This window comes from Oncorhynchus tshawytscha, linkage group LG18, assembly GCF_018296145.1.
Source record: "Oncorhynchus tshawytscha isolate Ot180627B linkage group LG18, Otsh_v2.0, whole genome shotgun sequence".
Taxonomy (NCBI): domain Eukaryota; kingdom Metazoa; phylum Chordata; class Actinopteri; order Salmoniformes; family Salmonidae; genus Oncorhynchus; species Oncorhynchus tshawytscha.
The window spans coordinates 11,128,117-11,150,538 of record NC_056446.1 but is presented as its reverse complement, the minus strand read 5'-3'; the positions used below and the strand labels follow the sequence as shown (position 1 = coordinate 11,150,538).

General features: G+C 41.2%; 2 protein-coding genes across 3 annotated transcripts in view; one reads left to right on the top strand and one right to left on the bottom strand.

Moving 5' to 3' along the window:
• Nucleotides 1–269: 269 nt before the first annotated feature.
• On the top strand, nucleotides 270–20,282 carry LOC112217483 (titin-like). 2 transcript variants are annotated; one of them, XM_042300646.1, is made up of 9 exons: nucleotides 270–431; nucleotides 511–572; nucleotides 662–4,498; nucleotides 4,619–5,165; nucleotides 5,706–6,256; nucleotides 10,885–11,104; nucleotides 11,623–11,833; nucleotides 18,696–18,773; nucleotides 19,426–20,282. In XM_042300646.1, exons 1-8 carry the CDS (start codon nucleotides 362–364, stop codon nucleotides 18,754–18,756), a joined length of 5,559 nt encoding a protein of 1,852 aa, XP_042156580.1. In that variant the 5' UTR covers nucleotides 270–361; the 3' UTR covers nucleotides 18,757–18,773; nucleotides 19,426–20,282. The 2 variants fall into 2 exon arrangements, with proteins under 2 accessions (XP_042156580.1, XP_024233564.2); XM_024377796.2 differs by having other exon boundaries at nucleotides 662–5,165.
• myo6a (myosin VIa) overlaps nucleotides 20,113–22,422 on the bottom strand; it is an 86,682-nt gene continuing 84,372 nt past the window's right edge. Inside the window, exon 36 of the mRNA XM_042300647.1 lies at nucleotides 20,113–22,299. Coding sequence (XP_042156581.1) covers nucleotides 22,100–22,299 — 200 coding nt within the window. The 3' untranslated portion in view covers nucleotides 20,113–22,099. The remainder of the gene's footprint in view (nucleotides 22,300–22,422) is intronic.

Genomic DNA, 22,422 nt, shown 5'->3' with positions numbered 1-22,422 from the left:
ATTGACAGAGCTGAATATTGATACATTTTTGATAGTGTCATTCAAATCTGCAAGAAAAAAGTGGTTGATTTCCATGCTCTGCATTTCAAGTACACTACTTTTCAATTGATCTTGTATCTCGACTCTCCAATTCTTAAACCTACCAGGGGATTGCTTTGTTTTTAGTTGATTTAGTTAATTGCTTAAAGTGTATATAGATCTGTATAATACAGTAATCACTAACTACTCTTATTTTCTCTCATACAATATATTCTTCTTTTTCAGACCTGGAGGAGTGACAGTGCACTATTCTCTGGTCTTTCAGACAATTTCAGAGGATGACACAGGGACTCCAGTGTCAGCTGTGCCCAGCCTGCGGGAAATGGTGGCCAAGGCTTTGAGTGAAGAGGCCTCTCTGCCAGTGGATCTACAGTCATTAAACTTTGAACCAGGTAGCCAAATCACTGTGAATAAGTTATGTTATATTTTTGAAATACATGTTTTGCATCGTTGTTGTACGTCTTTCCACAGCAAAAGGGATTCCACCAACTACAACACCAGTTGAGGAAGCTGTTGAGGAAACGATTGAAGATGTAAGTACTGTCTTATTAATCTAGACTGCCAATGGTAAAATACCATACTTTGCATCAACATGCCTTTTTTTTGTCTGTTTCATCAACAGTCCATTGAGCCAGCTTTCCACAACGATCTGGACATATCCACAGATGAGCCAGAGATTGCCATGGAGAAACCTCGTCTGGATGTTCCACTTGGCCCTGTGGAAAAGGAATATGCGCTCATCACCTTCCTGAACTCTACAGATATTCCAGAAAAACAAGAAGAAGCAGCACCACCAGAGAGGGGAGATGTGCCCTACATCTACAATGACACTAGTGATGAATTAGTGGAGAGTGATTCTGAAGCAACATCTGAACCAGAGGAAGAGGTGCCATTTATCACACACATGATTGAAACCATTCAAGCCATTGATGAGGGAACTGGTGAGCTTGTAAGAGACTATTTCCCAACCTCTCCTGCTGAGGAATACCCTGAGCCACCTTTTGGTAATTTAGTCCCTACTAATGGGTACCCTGTTTTACCCCATGAGGATTTGGATATTACCTCCGCCCATGAAATAAAAAGTATAGAAACTAATGCTCCAGCTAAACTCCTTCCTAACTTGATATCAGAGGAGGAGGCTGTTGTTGAGAAGGAGGCTGAGCCTACTCCGACCACTCAGATTAAGCTTACCACAGTCATTGCCACTGAGGAAGAGGTATCTAACCCTGAATTACCTGTGATGACTCTCTCAGCCATCACAGATCAGCCTGCCACTGAAGCAATAGAGGACTTTGAAGTTGAAGATGATATTATCCATATTCCGATTGAAGGGGAAGAGGTTGAGGAACCAGAACCTGAGGAAGAGGTAGTTGGGATCTCGGAACCTGAAAAAGCGGTAGTTGTGGAACCAGAACCTGAGGAAGAGGTATTTGAGGAACCAGAGCCCAATGAAGACGTAGTTGAAGATCCAGAACCTGAGTCAGATGTAGATGAGGTCTTGGTAGTTAAGGTCTTGGAACCTGGGGAAGAAGTAGGTGAGAACTCGGAACCTGAGGAAGAAGTAGCTGAGGAACCAGAACCTGGTGAAAAGGTAAATGAGGTCTCGGAACCTGAGGAAGAGGTAGTTGAGGTCTTGGAACCTGAGGAAGAAGTAGTTGAACCAGAACCTGAGGAAGAGGCAGTTGAGGTCTCGGAACCTGGGGAAGAGGTAGTTAAGGCACCAGAACCTGAGGAAGAGGTAGTTGAGGAACCAGAGGAAGAGGTAGTTGAGCTCTTGGAACCTGAGGAAGAGGTAGTTGAGGAACTAGAACCAAAGGAAGAGGTAGTTGAGGAACTAGAACCCGAGGAAGAGGTAGTTGAGGTCTCGGAACCTGAGAAAGAGGTAGTTGTGGAACCAGAAACTGAGGAAGAGGTATTTGAGGGACCAGAGCCTGAGGAAGACTTAGTTGAAGATCCAGAACCTGAGTCAGATGTAGATGAGGTCTTGGTAGTTAAGGTCTTGGAACCTGAGGAAGAAGTAGGTGAGAACTCGGAACCTGAGGAAGAAGTAGCTGAGGAACCAGAACCTGGTGAAAAGGTAAATGAGGTCTCGGAACCTGAGGAAGAGGTAGTTGAGGTCTTGGAACCTGAGGAAGAAGTAGTTGAACCAGAACCTGAGGAAGAGGCAGTTGAGGTCTCGGAACCTGGGGAAGAGGTAGTTAAGGCACCAGAACCTGAGGAAGAGGTAGTTGAGGAACCAGAGGAAGAGGTAGTTGAGCTCTTGGAACCTGAGGAAGAGGTAGTTGAGGAACTAGAACCAAAGGAAGAGGTAGTTGAGGAACTAGAACCCGAGGAAGAGGTAGTTGAGGTCTCGGAACCTGAGAAAGAGGTAGTTGTGGAACCAGAAACTGAGGAAGAGGTATTTGAGGGACCAGAGCCTGAGGAAGAAGTATCTGAGGAACCAGAACTTGAGGAAGAGGTAGTTGAAGAACCGGAGCCCAAGGAAGACGCAGTTGAGGAACCAGAACCTGAGGTAGAGGTAGATGAGGTCTTTGTAGTTGAGGTCTTGGAACCTGAGGAAGAAGTAGTTGAGAACCTGGAACCTGAGGAAGAGGTAGCTGAGGACCTAGAACCTGGTGAAAAGGTAGATGCGGTCTCAGAACCCGATGAAGAGGTAGGTGAGGTCTTGGAACCTGAGGAAGAAGTAGTTGATGAACTTGACCCTGGGGAAGGGGTAGTTGAGTTGTTAGAACCTGAGAAAGAGGTACTTGAGGAATTACAAACTGAGGAAGAGGTAGTTGAGGTCTTGGAACCTGAGAAAGAGGTGCTTGAGGAAATAGAACCTGAGGAAGAGGTAGTTGAAGAACCAGAGGAAGAGGTAGTTGAGCTCTTGGAACCTGAGGAAGACGTAGTTGAGGAACTAAAACCTGAGGAAGCGGTAGTTGAGGAATCAAAGCCTGAGGAAATGGTAGTTGAGGAACCAAAGCTTGAGGAAATGGTAGTTGAGGAAGAGGTAGTTGAGGAATTAGAACCTGAGGAAGAGGTAGTTGAAGAACCAGAACCTGAAGAAAATGTAATTGAGGTTTCGGAACATGAGGAAAAGGTAGTTGAGAAAACAGAAGAAGAGGTTGTTGAGGAACTAGAACCTGAGGAAGTGGTTGTTGAGGAACGAGAACCCGAGGAAGCGGTTGTTGAGGAACTAGAACCCGAGGAAGAGGTAGTTGAGGAACTAGAACCTGATGAAGAGTTAGTTAAGGAACCAGAGCCTGAGGTAGAGGTAGTTGAGGAACCAGACCCAGAGGATGAGGTAGTTGTAAAACCAGAACATGAGGAGGAGGTAATTGAGAAATCAGAGCCTGAGGAAGACATAGTTGAGGAACCAGAGCCTGAGGAAGAGGTAGTTGACGAACTAAAATCTGAGGAAGAGGTTGTTGAGGAACCGGTAGTTGAGAAACTAGAACCTGCGGAAGAGGTAGTTGAGGAACTAGAACCTGAGGAAGAGGTTGTTGAGGAACCAGAGCCTGAGGAAGAGGTAGTTGAGGTCTCAGAACCTAAGGAAAGGGTAGTTGAGAAACCAGAGGAAGCAGTAGTTGAGGAACCAGAACCTGAGGAAAAGGTAGTTGAAGAACCAAAAACTGAGGAAGAGGTAATTGAGGTCTTGGAACATGAGGAAAAGGTAGTTGATGAACCAGAGGTTGAGGTTGTTGAAGAACCAGCATATGAGGAAGAGGTAATTGAGGAATCAGAGCCTGAGGAAGACATAGTTGAGGAACCAGAGCCTGAGGAAGTGGTAGTTGAGGAACTAGAACCTGAGGAAGAGGTTGTTGAGGAACTAGAACGTGAGGAAGCGGTAGTTTGGGAACTAGAACCCGAGAAAGCGGTAGTTGGGGAACTAGAACCTGAGGAAGATGTAGTTGAGGAACCAGAGCCTGAGGAAGAGGTAGTTGAGGAACCAAAGCCTGAAGAAGAGGAAGTTGAGGAACCAGAACCAGAGGATGAGGTAGTTGAAGAACCAGAATATGAGGAAGAGGTAGTTGAGGAACCAGCGCCTGAGGAAGAGGTAGTTGAGGAACCAGCACCTGAGGAAGAGGTAGTTGAGGATCCAAAGCCTGAAGAAGAGGTAGTTGAGGAACCAGAACCAGAGGATGAGGTAGTTGAAGAACCAGAATATGAGGAAGAGGTAGTTGAGGAACTAGAACCTGAGAAAGCGGTAGTTGTGGAATTAGAACCTAAGGAAGTGGTAGTTGAGGAACTAGAACCTGCAGAAGAGGTAGTTGAGGAACTAGAACCTGAGGAAGAGGTAGTTGAGGAACCAGAGCCTGAGGAAGAGGTAGTTGAGGAACCAAAGCCTGAAGAAGAGGTAGTTGAGGAACCAGAACCAGAGGATGAGGTAGTTGAAGAACCAGAATATGAGGAAGAGGTAGTTGAGGAACCAGAGCCTGAGGAAGAGGTAGTTGAGGAACCAAAGCCTGAAGAAGAGGTAGTTGAGGAACCAGAACCAGAGGATGAGGTAGTTGAAGAACCAGAATATGAGGAAGAGGTAGTTGAGGAACCAGAGCCTGAGGAAGAGGTAGTTGAGGAACCAAAGCCTGAAGAAGAGGTAGTTGAGGACCCAGAATATGAGGAAGAGGTAATTGAGGAAACAGAACCTGAGGAAGAGGTAGTTGAGGTCTTGGAACCTGAAGAAGGGGAAGTTGAAGAACCAATGCCTGAGGAAGAGGAAGTTCAAGAACCGGAGCCTGAGGAAGAGGTAGTTGAAGACCCAGGAACCGAGGAAGGGGTAGTTGAGGTCTCGGAACCTGAGGAAGAGGATGTTGAAGAACCAATGCCTAAAGAAGAGGACGTTGAAGAACCGGAGCCTGAGGAAGAGGAAGTTGAAGATCCAGAACCTGAGGAAGGGGTAGTTGAGGAAACACAGCTTGAGGAAAATATTAGTGAGCCACCAGCTGAAGAAATTAAAATCATCCAACCTGTGGATTCTTTAGAGGACACTCTATTTGGAGAGGAAACCTGGAAACCTGATCCTGTTGAAGAGGACAATATTGTCCCAATAGAAGACCAGTCAACTGAGGAGGACATGGAGGAACTGTTGCCTGAATACCACGGGTATGAGGATAGCTATCCTGAGGAAGCTGTGGAAGAAACAGGTGAGGAATGTAGGTTATAAAGGCTGTTTTTGACCAGTAAAGAACAGATAACAGTCATATATAATTAAACATTTTCAACTATGAATTTTGTTGCTGGAGGGGTGCAGTTGCATCACAACTAATAATTACAGGCCGGCCCAGGGAGGAGATGTATTAATGGTCTATATTTGGGCTGAATGCTGTGCTGCCTGCTGATTAATCTTTTGACGTGTTTATCATTTTGTATGCAGTAAACACAAGGCTTTTGACAATTCATTCATTACCAATGCTTATACCGCTGAGAGATACTTTATCAAATGATGCTGATTGATTTTTATAAAATAAATCAGACAAATATTATTCACTGCAAGGCCCCGGCAGAAATGAATGGCTCGCCTGGAACGGTTTCATTCCAGCAGTCATATAGGGAATGAAGCTCCACATTCAGTATAAAGCAGGATAATGTATTATGTATTGGACAGTTGGCAGGCATTTGCAGTATGGGTAAAACACACTTGTGATGGTTAGTGACTTATTGAAATATCCTCTCCTATTACAAAGATGACACAGCAGAGGTCAGTGAAGTGGAGGTGGCTCCATTGCCAGAGGAGAGTGAAGAGGAGTTAGCAATGATAGCAGAACCCATCCCTGACTCTACGTCAACACCACCTGCAGAATCTGACACTGTGCCTGTGGTAGATGTAACAGAGTCACCTTCAGAGTTAGAGCTGATGGTGGAGGATACAGAGGAGCCTGAGGTGGTTGTTATCGATGAAGAGGCTGAAGAGGAGGTCGTAGAGGACTCAGAACCTGAGGGCGGGCGTGTGCAAGACCTTGCAGACGAACTTGATCAAATGGACCTGGTAAGCACAGAGCCCATTAACCTTCCAGAGGCCAGTGGATACTCATTTGCTCCTGAGGAGCACCCCGTCGAGACCACAGCTTCTCCACCACTGAGATACCTGACCACTCCCTCCATGACCACGGCGAGTAAAGGCAGGGAGCTGGTGGTGTTCTTCAGTCTACGGGTTACTAACATGAGGTTCTCAGATGACCTCTTCAACAAGAGCTCTTCAGAATACAGATCCCTGGAGAACACCTTTTTGGAACTGGTGAGTGAGAATGAAATATGTTCATAAAGGGGAGAATTCCGACCCAAGTTAAGCGTGTAAATGGAACATACAGTGGGGCAAAAAAGTATTTAGTCAGCCACCAATTGTGCAAGTTCTCCCACTTAAAAAGATGAGAGAGGCCTGTAATTTTCATCATAGGTACACTTCAACTATGACTGACAAAATGAGAAAAAAAATCCAGAAAATCACATTGTAGGATTTTTAATGAATTTATTTGCAAATTATGGTGGAAAATAAGTATTTGGTCACCTACAAACAAGCAAGATTTCTGGCTCTCACAGACCTGTAACTTATTCTTTAAGAGGCTCCTCTGTCCTCCACTCGTTACCTGTATTAATGGCACCTGTTTGAACTTGTTATCAGTATAAAAGACACATGTCCACAACCTCAAACAGTCACACTACAAACTCCACTATGGCCAAGACCAAAGAGCTGTCAAAGGACACTAGAAACAAAATTGTAGACCTGCACCAGGCTGGGAAGACAGAATATGCTATAATTAACCAGCTTGGTATTAGGAAATGGAAGACATACAAGACCACTGATAATCTCCCTCGATCTGGGGCTCCACGCAAGATCTCACCCCGTGGGGTCAAAATGATCACAAGAACGGTGAGCAAAAATCCCAGAACCACACGGGGGGACCTAGTGAATGACCTGAAGAGAGCTGGGACCAAAGTACGCCGCCACTACGCCGCCACTACGCCGCCACTACGCCGCCAGGGACTCAAATCCTGCAGTGCCAGACGTGTCCCCCTGCTTAAGCCAGTACATGTACAGGTCCGTCTGAAGTTTGCTAGAGAGCATTTGGATGATCCAGAAGAAGATTGGGAGAATGTCATATGGTCAGATGAAACCAAAATATAACTTTTTGGTAAAAATTCAACTCATTGTGTTTGGAGGACAAAGAATGCTGAGTTGCATCCAAAGAACACCATACCTACTTTGAAGCATGGGGGTGGAAACATCATGCTTTTGGGCTGTTTTTCTACAAAGGGACCAGGACGACTGATCCGTGTAAAGGAAAGAATGATTGGGGCCATGTATCGTGAGATTTTGAGTGAATACCTCCTTCCATCAGCAAGGGCATTGAAGATGAAACGTGGCTGGGTCTTTCAGCATGACAATGATACCAAACACACCGCTCGGGTAACGAAGGAGTGGCTTCGGAAGAAGCATTTCAAGGTCCTGGAGTGGCCTAGCCAGTCTCCAGATCTCAACCCCATAGAAAATCTTTGGAGGGAGTTGAAAGTCCGTGTTGCCCAGCAACAGCCCCAAAACATCACTGCTCTAGAGGAGATCTGCATGGAGGAATGGGCCAAAATACCAGCAACAGTGTGTGAAAACCTTGTGAAGACTTACAGAAAACATTTGACCCCTGTCATTGCCAACAAAGGGTATATAACAAAGTATTGAGATACACTTTTGTTATTGAACAAATACTTATTTTCCACCATAATTTGCAAATAAATCCATTAAAAATCCTACAATGTGATTTTCTGGATTTTTTTCCCTCATTTTGTCTGTCATAGTTGAAGTGTACCTATGATGGAAATTACAGGCCTCTCTCATCTTTTTAAGTGGGAGAACTTGCCCAATTGCTGGCTGACTAAATACTTTTTTGCCCCACTATAATTGTCTTTACATGTATTCTGACCTTGAACTTAAGCATGAGAATAGCATTCTATTCATCCGCTATTCGTTTGGGGTGGAGATTAAGGAAATGAAGGTGTGAAATAAAAGAAATGAAGGTGTGGCGGAATTGTGTCTACAGATACACTGTATTCTGACCTGGATTTAATTCCCTCGTAATTCCACAATCTTTATGCGTGATGAAGCGATGAATGAGGTCGAGCAACCTGTCTGTTCCAAGTGGAATAACATCTACTTTATTGTTTTTCAACAGAAATAACATTCTCCATGCACTGTAATTTACAAATTGATCAGCGCTATTGATAAGAGCTAGGTAAATTAGTAAACTGTTTGGATAAGGGGATTGTAAATATCAATGACAATTGTTTTAGATCTATTTTACCTTATGATCGCTGGAGACAAATGTGAAACCAGTCGTACAGTACGGAGGCAAACTGTAACATATCAACATATCACCTTTTCCACAGGGACATTTATGAAATACTGGCCTTATAACCTTGCAGGGATGACATTTGGAGACCAAAGCTATAGGCTTCTGTAGCCATTAGCAAATGACAGTATAACACCAAACCTACTCAGTTGATTTATGATTTGCAGAAATGTTTTAATTATATGTTCGAAATTTTACAATTTGTATTGTGTTGACTATTACCCCCTATCGGTAGCCTATCTTTCCTCGGTCACCTTTGTGTGGTTGTTCCTGAGGATCGCTTGCCATAGGGGATCATATTAGGCTAACGTATTACAAGCTGTGCAATCATTTGGGACATGTAGCCTATTTGAATCCTTACTGAACACAGACCATACGTAGCAGTTTAAACCTGGAGATTGGACGGTTGTCATCACAGTTCCATGATTAGTGAGGATTATTAAGGTAGATTTATAGGACTACTGTTTCACCCCTATTGTACTCTTTTCTCACCTTCCAATATTTAACAGATTGAACAATTGAATATGTCAACTTTCAGGATGAATCGAACTACTGTATTTTTGATTCACCAAGATATTTAGTCTGTAAAGGTTCTCCAAACCTCTTTTTTATTATTATTATTCATGAATATTTTCCTAACCCTAAATAATATACAAGATATTAAGGTATGTTTTTACCGGACGGTAATGACACAGCCTGGGATCGAACTCCAGGCTGTAGTGACGCCACAACACTGCGATGCAGTGCCTTTTTATTTTTATTTTTTAGCAAATGCATCAATTCAAGCTTTGTTCATTTTTGGAGCAACGTCTATTTAAGAGTGACGTCCATATTTAAAGGCCTGCGTTTTGCATGACTCCCTTTTCCTCCGACTAAACTGATGTGCCTTCTTTAACGTTGAGCGAATTTAGCAACGAGTCACAAGACAGCAGATTTAGCTTTCAGAATAAGATACATTGAAATGATGCAACTGATGGGTATATTGTTTGTGAAAGTATATGCATAGCTAACCTGTCTTCACCTTTCTCTTGAACTTGACATGTTAGATAGGAATACTCTATTAGCTGCCTTTAATGATTGGTTGTATCATCAACAGATATTTACTTCGATTAGATTTACTTATGCACATAAGTCGAATAACATGTCTCGCTTTCACGCTGAAACAACTGCACCGTTCCCCTCGGTATACAGTGCAATGACTCAGCTTACAGTTAAATACGTTGTAGAAGATGAGGGCTGCCATGTTGACAACCGAGCACGTAGACACTGGTCTGGTTCCTTTTGACGTGACAAGATGTGGGAGAGAGAGAAGGAGAGAGAGAGAGAGGGAGATGAAATATTTCATATGTCAAACCAATTTTTGTTGTTGCTGTCATTGACCCCATAGCTTCATCACTAAAAGCGTGCTGGTAACCCCTCAGCCTCTCCACATGTACAGACTCCAATTGAATAGTTTGTTTGGGCTAATTTCAGGCTTAAAAAATAACGCTATTTGTAAATTGAAGGGCCAGACTCTCTGAGAAGTTAATGGATTTGAAATGGACGGCTCATTGTAAACATATGCACGTTCTGTATGTGGATAAATGAATGATAGAGCCATTATGACCAGCTGCGTCATAATAACATGATACTTCAACACCAAATGCTCCATAGAGCCTGATCTGATCTATTCTATACTGCACCCGTAGAGCCTTAACTAGGCAACCTTTAAGGTGTTTCAACTCTTGAGGATATGTATTTTCGAAAGATATGGCACTTCACTCACAATTTGTGCATAATTAACATATAATTGCAGAGTGGGTCATGCTCTCTGTTTGTTTAAAATGGTAGCTTTAAATCCCTTTGACAAAACCAAGAAGTGAGAAAAACTATAAGGAAGATTGCTGTGCTGACAACAAAAGTCTGATGAACTGCCAAGCTCCGAGATCTCAACCAGCATCAAAGCTGTCCTAAGTTTTCCTCCAAAGATCAAAAACGATTCAATGTGCTGCCTGCCAGTAACGGTTCTACATTCAATATTTCCAATTGAAAGAAATCACTGAAGGTAAAGTTTTTCTGCCCCCCGGACTTGTCTGATCTATGCTCAGGAGCCGAGGAATTACATCCTTTTAAATGGTTTATTCAACTCAGAGGGAAGGTGCTGGCTTAGACCTGGTTTAGACTTGGTTAGACCTGGCTTAGACCTGGTTAGACCTCAGACCTGGTATTATCACTTCATGGCTTTGAATAATGGGACACTGCCACACCGGTCACAAGTAGAGGATTTTAGTAAAAGGGCTTTGTTACACTTCAATAGTGTATAAAAACATGGGGAGTAGCGGGTAGAACTCTTTGAACTACCACATGGTTATTTCGGACAGTGATTAAATGTCACTGTTATGAGAAAGTCGTTCAAGTCAGTGAAGGCCAATAATCTCTTTCTATGCCTAAGAGAAAAAAGTTAAACACATTTAAATGTCAATTGAAAATAATTTGTCCTCAACGCTTTAGTCACTGTTGGCTTTTCTCTTCTGTTTCTGTTCAGCTGCTGCCTTACCTGCAGTCCAATCTAACAGGATTCAAGAAGCTAGAGATTCTTAACTTCAGGAATGGCAGCATTGTGGTCAACAGCAAGATGAAGTTCACCAAGTCAGTGCCATACAACGTGACCCAGGCCGTCCACTGTGTCCTGGAAGACTTCTGCAACGCTGCAGCCATGAGACTCAACATTGAGATTGATAGTCACTCTCTGGACATAGAGCCTGGTACGAGACGAGGCCCGGGGTTGTGTCCCAAATGGCACCCTATTCCATATATAGTGCACTACTTTTGCCCATAGGTAGGGCCCTGGTCAAAAGTAGTGCGATGCATAGGAATAGTGTGCCATTTCAGACTCAGACCATGTTTCACTGCAGTTGCACTCATTTCAAGATGTTTACAGAACATAACAAATATACTGTAGTAACAGTCTAATGAATGAGAACATTTTGCATGGAGACTTTTACAGCTTGAAAGAATAAAGCACTTTTATCGTAGACTATAAATTGTCGAGAGTGTAAAATCTATCGAATGCAATGGGCCATCATTGCTAGACTTTTCAATAACTAAAGTGCTAAACCTTCAAATTAAATTCAGACAAAAACAGAGGGAAAACCTCATTAAAATCGAACACTTTTGACTACCTCCCTGAGAAAAAAGACGGGAGAAGACAGCGTCACAGCTACTTTGGTATTTCATGGAAACTGATCCTACCATTTCCCCCTTCCTCATTCTTTTTGAACAGCTGATCAAGCAGATCCCTGTAAGTTCTTGGCGTGCAACGACTTCTCTCACTGTGTGGTGAATCGGTGGTCACGGGAGGCCGAATGTCTCTGTGACCCGGGGTACATAGCTATGGACGGCCTGCCCTGTCAGAGTATCTGTGTCCTGCAGCCTGACTACTGCCAGAACGGGGGCCGTTGTGAGATAGTACCAAGGCATGGAGCCACTTGCAGGTACCTTAGAATACTTCAACTATCTGAACATATAGGATGCATTGCAGTAGGTTTCTATACGTGTACCAAGATTTGTATTAAACCATACATTTTTACTGCTACCTGATATTCATAATATCCATTGTCATCACTTGTTTCTCTCACCTGTTACGTTGTTCTACTTGTTTATGTTGTTTACTTAGTGTTGCGAGGGAAGAAACACAACGTGACAATGTAATACCACAGTCAACACTACACATACTCTTCATGAACTGTATATTATGTGCTCTAACCAAGTGTCTTTCACTGCTTTAGATGCCCAATAGGTAAAGTCTGGCACTTTACCGGGGAGCGCTGCACTGAGCTGGTAGCTGTGCCAGTAGACCCCTTCCTTTTCATAAGCTGCTTTGTGGGCTTCCTGTCCTTTGTTTATGCCGTGATAACTCTCATGTCATTCATGTACAACCAGAGAGTCAGTGACTTTGGCGTGAGCAAATGTATTTTCTTCACTGTGTGGATTTGTATGGTACATGTACTTAGCTGTACTATATGTATTCTTACTTCTACACTTGCGATATATATATATATATATATATATATATATATATATATATACACACACACACACATACATACATATACACTCTAGTTAGAGGTAACATAAATTTAGCTTTGAGAGCAGCACTGGTACTGTAGTCTTAATACTAGTGGACTTCAGTGACATTATCTTGACGCTATAAGCTCACAGTCGCAGACATCCAGACAGCATCATGCTGACACTGGAACGTACAGAAAACATTTCTGTATAATCATTTTTTCCCTTAATATAATTTGTTTAGACCCGATTAAACATACTCACCTTCTGGAAAAAAAAAGGTTTTATTTTTGGGGATTAAATCTTTAAAGTCACCACCACTCAAATCTTGGATCTTATTTAACATACACATTCAAAGCTAATCATTATGCCTTTACTGGTATATGCTTAAAGATGTATTTCTGTATGGGGGCAACTTTTTAATGTTTATTCTTCAGTAAAGCCCATATGACAAGAATCAGAAACGTCCAAATATCCTTCACTAACTATGCTACCACTTAACTAATCCCTCGACACAGTATATGTAAAAACAGCGATAAAGTACTTACAGTGACAAAGTCGTGTTCAAGCAAAGGTTAAAGTGTCAGTAGCTTTAGTTCCCCCTCTGATCCAGTTAGTTCCATGTGAGAGCAGCTTTTCTGCTTGTCTGGGGATTTGAGGGCTTCAACCCTACGAGGAACCAGTCAACCCACCCACACAGACCTAGATTTTCCATCTCCCATTAACACAGTGTACATCCAAAATGGCAACCTATTCCGTATATAGTACTAATCTAGCTCCTAGACCAGACAGCACCACAAACAGTCAACAATATCAAGTCTTAGAACATGTAAAAGGTTAATACGTTATTTAGCTTTCCTGTAATCTTATTGTAACTGGTTTAAGATTTCTCCGGTCAAGGATAAAGAGCAATTTTGTCTCAGCAAATCCATTCTATGAAACAATTTTATTTAGACATTTTGAATTTCTTGAGATGCAGCAGCTCGTTTTCAAGGGTGTCCCCCCCAAAAAAAGGTAACACTTTACTTGACACCTAGCGTCATAACAGCTGACATAACCTGTCATATGATCATGACACATATTTAGACCTGTTGTGACATATAGTACAAGTTGAATGTTTGGACACAACTACTCATTCAAGGGTGTTTATTTATTTTAACGAATTTCTACCTTGTAGAATAACAGTGAAGACATCAAAACTATGAAATGACACATATGGAATCATGTAGTAACCAAAAAAGTGTTAAACAAAATCAAAATCAATTTTAAATTTGAGAATCTTCAAAGTAGCCACCCTTTGCTTTGATGACAGCTTTGCACACTCTTGGCATTCTCGCAACCAGCTTCATGAGCAATGCTTTTCCAACTGTCTTGATGGAGTTCCCACATACGCTGAGCACTTGTTGGCTGCTTTTCCTTTACTTTGCGGTCCATCTCATCCCAAACGGGTAGCGGTCGGGTGATTGTGGAGGCCAGGTCATCTGACACAGCACTCCATCACTCTTCTCCTTCGTCAAATAGCCCTTACACAGGCTGGAGGTGCATTTTGGGTCATTGTCTTGTTGAAAAACAAAATGATAGTCCCACTAAGCCCTAACCAGATGGGATGGCGTGGTATATCGCTGCAGAATGCTGTGGTAGCCATGCTGGTTAAGTGTGCCTTGAAATCTAAATAAATCACTGACAGTGTCACCAGCAAAGCACCCCCACACCATCACACCTCCTCCATGGCTTCACGGTAGGAACCACAAATGCGGAGATCATCCGTTCACCTACTCTATGTCTCACAAAGACACGGTGGTTGGAACCAAAAATCTCAAATTTGGACACATAAGACCAAAAGAACAGATTTACACCGGTCTAATGTTCATTGCTAGTGTTTCTCAGCCCAAGAAAATCTCTTCCTCTTATTGATGTCCTTTAGAAGTCGTTTCTTTGCAGAAATTCGACCACGAAGGCCTGATTCAGTCTCCTCTCAACAGTTGATGTTGATGGGTCTGTTACTTGAACTAATTTATTTGGGCTACTATTTGAGGCTGATAACTCTAATGAACTTATCCTCTGCAGAAAAGGTAACTCTGGGTCTTCCTTTCCTGTGGCGGTCCTCATGAGAGCCAGTTTCATCATAGCGATTTATGTTTTTTTGAGACTGCACTTGAAGAAACTTTCACAGTTGACTGACCATGTCTTAAAGTAATGATGGACTGTTGTTTCCCTTTGCTTATTAAACTGTTCTTGCCCTAATATGGACTATCTTCTGTACAGCTCCCCCTCCCTTGTCACAACACAACTGATTGGCTCAAACGCATTAAACTTTTACAAGGCACACCTGTTAATTGATATGCATTCCAGGCGATTTCTCATGAAGCTGGTTGAGAGAATGCCAAGATGTGTAGAAATGCTGTCAAGGCAAAGGGTGGCTACTTTGAAGAATCTCAAATATAAAATATATTTAGATTTGTTTAACAAATGTTTTTACTACACAATTCCATATTTATTCAATCATTTTGATGTCTTCACTATTATTCCACAATGTAGAAAACAGTAAAATAAAAATGTTTTCACTGGAATGAGTAGATGTGGCCAAACTTTTGACTGGTACTATATATATTGTGTTATTTTATGGCAACATAAGAGTGCCCAAAGAAAACCTACCACTACAAAGCAAAACATTTTATTACACCATAGCCTACTTGTCCACAATATTTTTTATATATATCATTTTCTGAAATTGACCATATTAAGTAATCATTGTAATTGCACACACATTAATGTCAGAGATGCACCTACCCTAATGCTCTGTTGCTGATGACTGAGATGAATACGAAATCATATTGCAGGAGCAGGACAACACACCCTCTTTTATGATTATGATGGTCATAATGCTTCAAGAGTGTCATGAAGTGCATTTTTCTCAGTCTAAGTGACACAGGATGGCTATAATGCTTCCTGACAGTGCCACAAAGGTCATTTTCTTAATCCAAGTAAAGTGACAGGATGGTCATTATGCGTCATGACAGTGTCATAAAGTGTATTTTCTACAAGTTATTTAAAATATGAAAAAAATACATGACTTTAAAGAATTCATTACAACAACAAAAAATATGAGTTAAAACTTTCAAATGAAAGGAAACTTCTTGGCAGGAAAAAAAGCATTTGAATAAAATGTGGGTTTTGAAACTTATGTAGGTGTCATAACCAGCCATAAAATAACGCAATATCACAATGTCTAAATATATGGGCCATGACAGTGTTATGACCATATTATGACAGGTTAAGACAAGTTGTCAGCTGTTATGTCATTATGACATGGTTATGACCATGTCATAATGTGTTATGATGCTAGATGTCAAGTATAGTGTTACCCTACAACTAATAAAAACTACTGCTACAACTACGAATAAAACAATACTAAGTACCTATAATATACAGTTGAAGTCGTAAGTTTACATACACTTAGGTTGGCGTCATTAAAACTCGTTTTTCAACCACTTCATACATTTCTTGTTAACAAACTAGTTTTGGCAAGTCGGTTAGGACTTCTACTTTGTGCATGACAATTTTTCTAACAATTGTTTACAGACAGATTATTTCACTTTATCACAATTCTAGTGGGTCAGAAGTTTACATGCACTATGTTGACTGCCTTTAAACAGCTTGGAAAATTCCAGAAAATGTGTCATGGCCTTAGAAGCTTCCGATAGGCTAATTGACATAATTTGAGTCAATTGGAGGTGTACTTGTGGATGAATTTCAAGGCCTACCTTCAAACTCGTTGCCTCTTTGCTTGACATCATGGGAAAATCAAAAGAAATCAGCCAAGACATCAGAATTTATTTGTAGACCTCCACAAGTCTGGTTCATCCTTGGGAGTAATTTCCAAATGCCTAAATGTACCACGTTCATCTGTACAAACAATAGTACACAAGTATAAACACCATGGGACCACGCAGCAGTCATACCGCTCAGGAAGGAGACTCGTTGTCTCCTAGAGATAAACGTACTTGTGTGTGAAAAGTGCAAATCAAACCCAGAACAACCGCAAAGGACCTTGTGAAGATGCTGGAGGAAACGGGCACAAAAGTATCTATATCCACAGTCAAACGAGTCCTATATCGACATAACCTGGAAGGCTGCTCAGCAAGGAAGAAGGCACTGCTCCAAAACCGCCATAAAAAAGCCAGACTACGGTTTGCAACTGCACATGGGGACAAAGATCATACTTTTTGGCCATAATGACCCTCGTTATGTTTGGAGGAAAAAGGGGGAGGCTTGCAAGCCAAAGAACATCATCCCAACCGTGAAGCACAGGGGTGCAGCATTATGTTGTGGGGGTGCTTTGCTGCAGGAGGGACTGGTGCACTTCACAAAATAGATGGCTTTATGAGGAAGGAAAATTATGTGGATATATTGAAGCAACATGTCAAGACATCAGTCAGGAAGTTGAAGCTTGGTCGCAAATGGGTCTTCCAAATGGACAATGACCCCAAGCATACTTCCAAAGTCAAGGTATTGGAGTGGCCATCACAAAGCCCTGACCTCAATCCTGTAGAAGATTTGTGGGCAGAACTGAAAAAACGTGTGTGAGCAAGGAGGCCTACAAACCTGACTCAGTTACACCAGCTCTGTCAGGAGGAATGGGCCAAAATTCACCCAACTTGTTGTGGGAAGCTTGTGGAAGGCTACCTGAAACGTTTGACCCTAGTTCAACTATTTAAAGGCAATGCTACCAAATACTAATTAGGTGTATGTAAACTTCTCACCCACTGGGAATGTGATGAAAGAAATACAAGTTGAAATATTCCCTCTCTTCAATTATCCTGACATTTCACAATCTTAAAATATAGTGGTGATCCTAACTGACCTAAGAGAGGGAATTTTTTACTAGGATTAAATGTCGGGAATTGTGAAAAACTAAGTTTAAACGTATTTGGCTAAGGTATATGTAAACTTTCGACTTCAACAGTATACATATTTACAAATATCTTCATGGAGATGTTTCTATTAGTTAAAAACTAACGGTTAACATTTGAAAAAGAGCTTTCTTAAATTCACTCATTTTAATGCCTTGCTTTCTATAGGTAAATTATTCCAGTCATTTGGGCCTTTGTATCTGGAAGATCTTACTCCAAGCTTGTGATGTACCCTTGGAATGTGGAATTGCTGCTGTTGTCGAAAGGAGTAGTGCGAGTCTTGTGAAGTTAGGTGTTCCTTAATATATACAAGGAAATGTAAGTTGATACACTTAAAAAATAAATTGGTACCAATGCAGTCATCTCCTGTTTGGGAGTAACAGCCAATTTAGTTATTCATTGTGCAATGTGTCTTATAACGGCATCCAAGAATGAATCTGCAAAGATTGTTATAAATGACATCTAATTCGTAAAGTAAGGTCTTGGTTGTGTTTTGATAGTCACCATAGTAACCCAACTGCTGCTTCCTATCCTAGACTAAGGTCTTTCTAATGGATACAATTAAACAATTCTTACAGTAGATCTGTATAGTAACCCAACTGCCTAATGTGGAGTTTATTCTTTGCCATGTACTCAACAGCATATAGGACTTTGATTTAAAACCAGTGTTAATATCATCTTAGTGTTGCTTGGATCTGCAAAATATTTTAACCTGATGTATAGGGAGCTCTGTAATAGCATATGTGTGAACATGTGTATTCTGACAAATGAGGCAATTCAATTATGAATACTGAAGTTGTGATTTGTGTCTTATGAAAAGACACGCATGGAACCAGTTTCAATTTTTGTTGTTGTGAAACCAAATGTTTATTCTATTAAGATAGAATAATGAAATAAATCAAATGCTTTTTAATTTATTTTTAAATGGCACCAGTTAGTTTGCCTTGGTCAGATGAAAAAGGTACATCATCAGTATGTTTCACTAATGCTGTAGTTGTAGAATGGTTGGGTCTAAAGCCAGATTGAAATTAACTGTATCTAGTACTGATACATTATGGAATGTATTAATTTCTCAGACGTTTGCTATTGAACAGCAATTTAGGCCTACAATCAGGATATTTGAAAATGAGTGGTCTATAAGCAACGTGAAGGTAAAGTACTTTGTTTTCGCCAAGAGGATACTGCACCATATTTAACTTGGTGTCCTTCCATCTCACAGGTCTTTATAATGTACACTAGAAGCTCCTGACTAATAAATCTTCTTTACAGAAAAACCTCGTTGCGCTTCACCCCATGTGACTTTGCCCCTTGGGATAATGGTTTTATTTTTTGCTGCTTCCTTTGTCTCAATATCAGCTCTCTTATTATTTTGTAGATACCCAGAAAACTACACGTCTTCCAGGCCTGACAAATTAAGAACATCGAGTGTTGAATGACAACCCTCCGTATTGAGGTAAGGACTTGTTAGGTCATTTGTTCTCTCTGGACAACTTTGACTTTCATTTGACCTCCATTTCTGACCCAGACAGAGAATGCCAAGGTATCAAATTACATTATCGCAACAAGAAAGGCGAATCAAACCATGACATAATTATTATTCAAACTGTTCCATTATATTTTGATAGTTTACGGGTGGATCTCAAATGGATTTAGAGCGGAGTGCATTTCTACACGACAGTAAGCCGGACAGACAAACACTTCACACAGACAAACTAAACCTACCAAAGGGAAGGCTTATCCCATGTTATTCACCTCTTGATGGAAGAGAGGCGGATTGTCAAGCCTGTTTATGAGCAGAAGCCGTTGTTGCTTTCGGAATGTAGGCTTTGTCGGTAGTCTGGCTTTGTGATTAGTCTGGCCTTCTTTGATCCTCTTTCCGGGTCAGTGTTAGTTGTTGAGGAACAGGGTCAAATTGAATTAAGAGTTAAATGAAAGGAAACGGAATGCAGAATTGAGTTTGTCTAACTTTCATTCTAAAGATAATAAATTTCAAAGCATCAGACTTGGGTTTATACAGTATCCCAGTTAGATTGATATACATTTTAGCTTGCACTGTACACAGTCTTTGTGAAAGGTAACAACTGGAATCTGTGTCTCTTTTTTAGACTTGGCAACTGCAGAAGAGACACAGGAATGTTAATAAACGATAGCTAATCGCAGATGCAGATCACAGACAATGTTGTGATTGCAGAAAGACATTGACCTGTTGGCTACTGATGGACAGACAGGCACTCAGCCAGACAACCCCTTCATTTGACCTTTCCAAAGCCTGCGTTTCACCAGAAAGGATACTCCCATTTTCTGTCAAACAGACATTCAGGCGAACTCTGGACAGCCGTACTCGGTCATTGTCATCAGTGAACAAATGACTCGGGAACGACAGATGAATGTCAAACAGATGTGATCATTTTGCTATGGCATCCCAGGACAGCTAACTGCTTTTATACATATGTTCTGACATTTATTTTAGTAGTGAAAGTGTTAATGTAAAATGCCAGATGAAAAGTTACAAGAAATGTTTTCCTCATAATGAGGTACTTATGTTGCAACGTTGTATAGTGAATAACACGTACTGTACACCTGTGTGGGTGATGTTAATTATACATCTGTCTCTGTAATAATGTAATGGTGTTTCCTCAGTGTTGTAAAACTACTGTTCTGTACATGTCCAGGGAAATGAATTGCTCACCATCTTCAATAGGGCTTTTTTAAAAACTATTTCCTCACAGAACTCTTATTTGTGTTGCTGTAGCATTGAGTAACAGAACGTACAACACGAGGAGCAATATTAGTTGAGTGAAAGAATGCGTTTATTTCAACAGTTAGAGATCAGCATTAGAAAAAGTGACAGTGAAAAGGCAGTATTTGAGGAATGATTGTAACGCGTGGAGAGACACACAGAGCATATCGAAGCCAGTCAGTAATTGGTTGTACATTACAAGAGATATTCCAGGAGACCACACAGTACATACAGTAGTATACTCTGGTGTTCAAGTCATAAATAAATACTTAGATCTAAACTGAAGACATGCCTCAGACACGCGCATGAGTGGATAGATCTCATGCATTCAAACAACCACGACGTCGCCTTTTCGCTTGTGCAGAGCGTCAAAGGGAATGAGAAGAAACGCTAGAAAACAAACCCCAGACTAACAATCAGCCTTACCTGAAGAGAGTAGTTCTAGTCTCACAAGAGATTGTCTCTAAAACACACAGTACTGTACATGACAAAGGCTGTCCTTCTCCTTGTAGCTTTGTTGAGGAATTATTGCTTCATTTTAAAGTTATTTTTTTCAAGAAACATGCCCAAACCCTTTGATTTTAGAGTAGAAAGATTTCTTTTGAAAATAAATGTGTACATTCCTGTAGAAACATTACTCTTTGTATCATAAAATATCCTGTACGTAAGTGTCTATTGAAATATGAGATGATATATCCAGGAGAGGGAAGACTAGCTGAATACTGTATCTGAGCTTGAGGTCTTCTTGACCCCTCCCTACTTCATTTCTCCATTCAGTTCTGCTCCCATACACACATTTGGTCCAACAGTATGACTTGAATGCTATTTGAAATCCTAGAGTATCTCAAGATTTGTATGGTTCACTTCTGGTAATCCACATCATAAATTAAATTTGATTAGCACATTATTTTTCTTCTTAAGACAATATTTGGAATATCATAGCCTTGTGTGGACAACATAAAACAATGCATTTAAATTTCAACCATGTGGCTTTAGGAATGAATGGTTGGGGAATGTGAAAATGAAAACATCTTTCTTTAGCTTTCTTTCGTTCTTTCTCTCATTAGCATACCTAAATCACACATAAACAAGTAGTAAAGACTGAAGGAACAAAATCGACTCAATTACATTCTGTCTGAAAGTCAGAGGTAAAAAAAAAAGAAAGTCTACAGTATTATCAAATATAATAATTTGAAATGAATGTGAATTTATGTGCAGTTACTGAAAATAATCCTTAGAAGAACCTGACGCTCAAGTATAACTGCCTCACATGAGAGATCATCATCACCCCGCCGCCACCACCACCCCCAGAATGCGTTGAAGCCCATTTCCACCCATGGATCAAACATCTCTTTTGTGCAAGTATTGTCCTGTAATAACTACATGAACAGAAAGTATTGGTTTACGTGAGATCAAAAAGCTGTTATTAAGACTGCAGAGAGAAAACAATGAGATGTCAGGTTAAACCACCAACACAGTAATAAACATCTACGATTTAATACTCTTGAAACTCTTATTTGGAGGCGCAGCTTTGAAAACAGTCCCTACTTCCTGTTAAAGTCGTTTTTATTTATAAGGCCTCGTAGTTAAAGTAGCAGGAATATTAAAGAAAAACCTCACATTTGCTCAAGAAACAAAACTAGATGTAATTAGTGTCTGATTACTCTGCATAGGTTCACTGCAAATTCCTCTGCTCCCAACAAATAATAACCAACAAGAGAATTGAAAGCCGGCAAGAACATGAAGAAAAAAAATGGACAATTAACAAAAAGCAGTTCACTTATGACTTGAGTACCTCCAGTCAAAACATGGTACAGTATGCTTGAATGCCCGCCGTGTTCGGTACAGTAGCTAAATGCATTCTTCCCTTTGCTGTAGTGAGATAGAGGCCTGTGGTTTGGGACAGGGGATTTAGCGCTAGGGTGGAAGTTTCCCCTAGGTACAGATCTAGGATCAGCTTCCCCAATCCTAACCATTAGTGGGGAAAATGAAAAACTGACCCAGAATCAGTGACTAGGGGGAAATTCACCCTACACCTTTTACTTGAGGAGGCTCTGCAGCATGGCTGTGGCATAGGTGGGGCGGGCCTGTCGGCTCTCGATAGCGCTCCGGAGGTACTGGATGCCCCCGCAGCGCTCCCAGATCTCCTCAAACTGCCGGGGCAGTATCTCAGCTCCCCTCTTCCTTGTCAGGCCTGTTTCCTCCAGGCTCAGTTCACACATCTCCATGTCATCTTTCCCTACAGACACACAGAGAAAACAGCAAAACAAGTTTTATGAGGCAGTAACAGTATGAAAAGAACAGACAGGCACATGCGCGCACAAAATGCACACAAACACCCCCCAGGTCAGGTTGCTGACCA

Excerpts from the sequence above, each read along its gene's own strand:
- LOC112217483 (XM_024377796.2), top strand. The coding sequence starts at position 362 with ATGGTGGCCAAGGCTTTGAGTGAAGAGGCCTCTCTGCCAGTGGATCTA. Across the intron at positions 432-510 it reads GTCATTAAACTTTGAACCAG|CAAAAGGGATTCCACCAACT; the intron begins GTAGCCAAATCA and ends GTCTTTCCACAG. Across the intron at positions 11,834-18,695 it reads AGGCATGGAGCCACTTGCAG|ATACCCAGAAAACTACACGT; the intron begins GTACCTTAGAAT and ends ATTATTTTGTAG.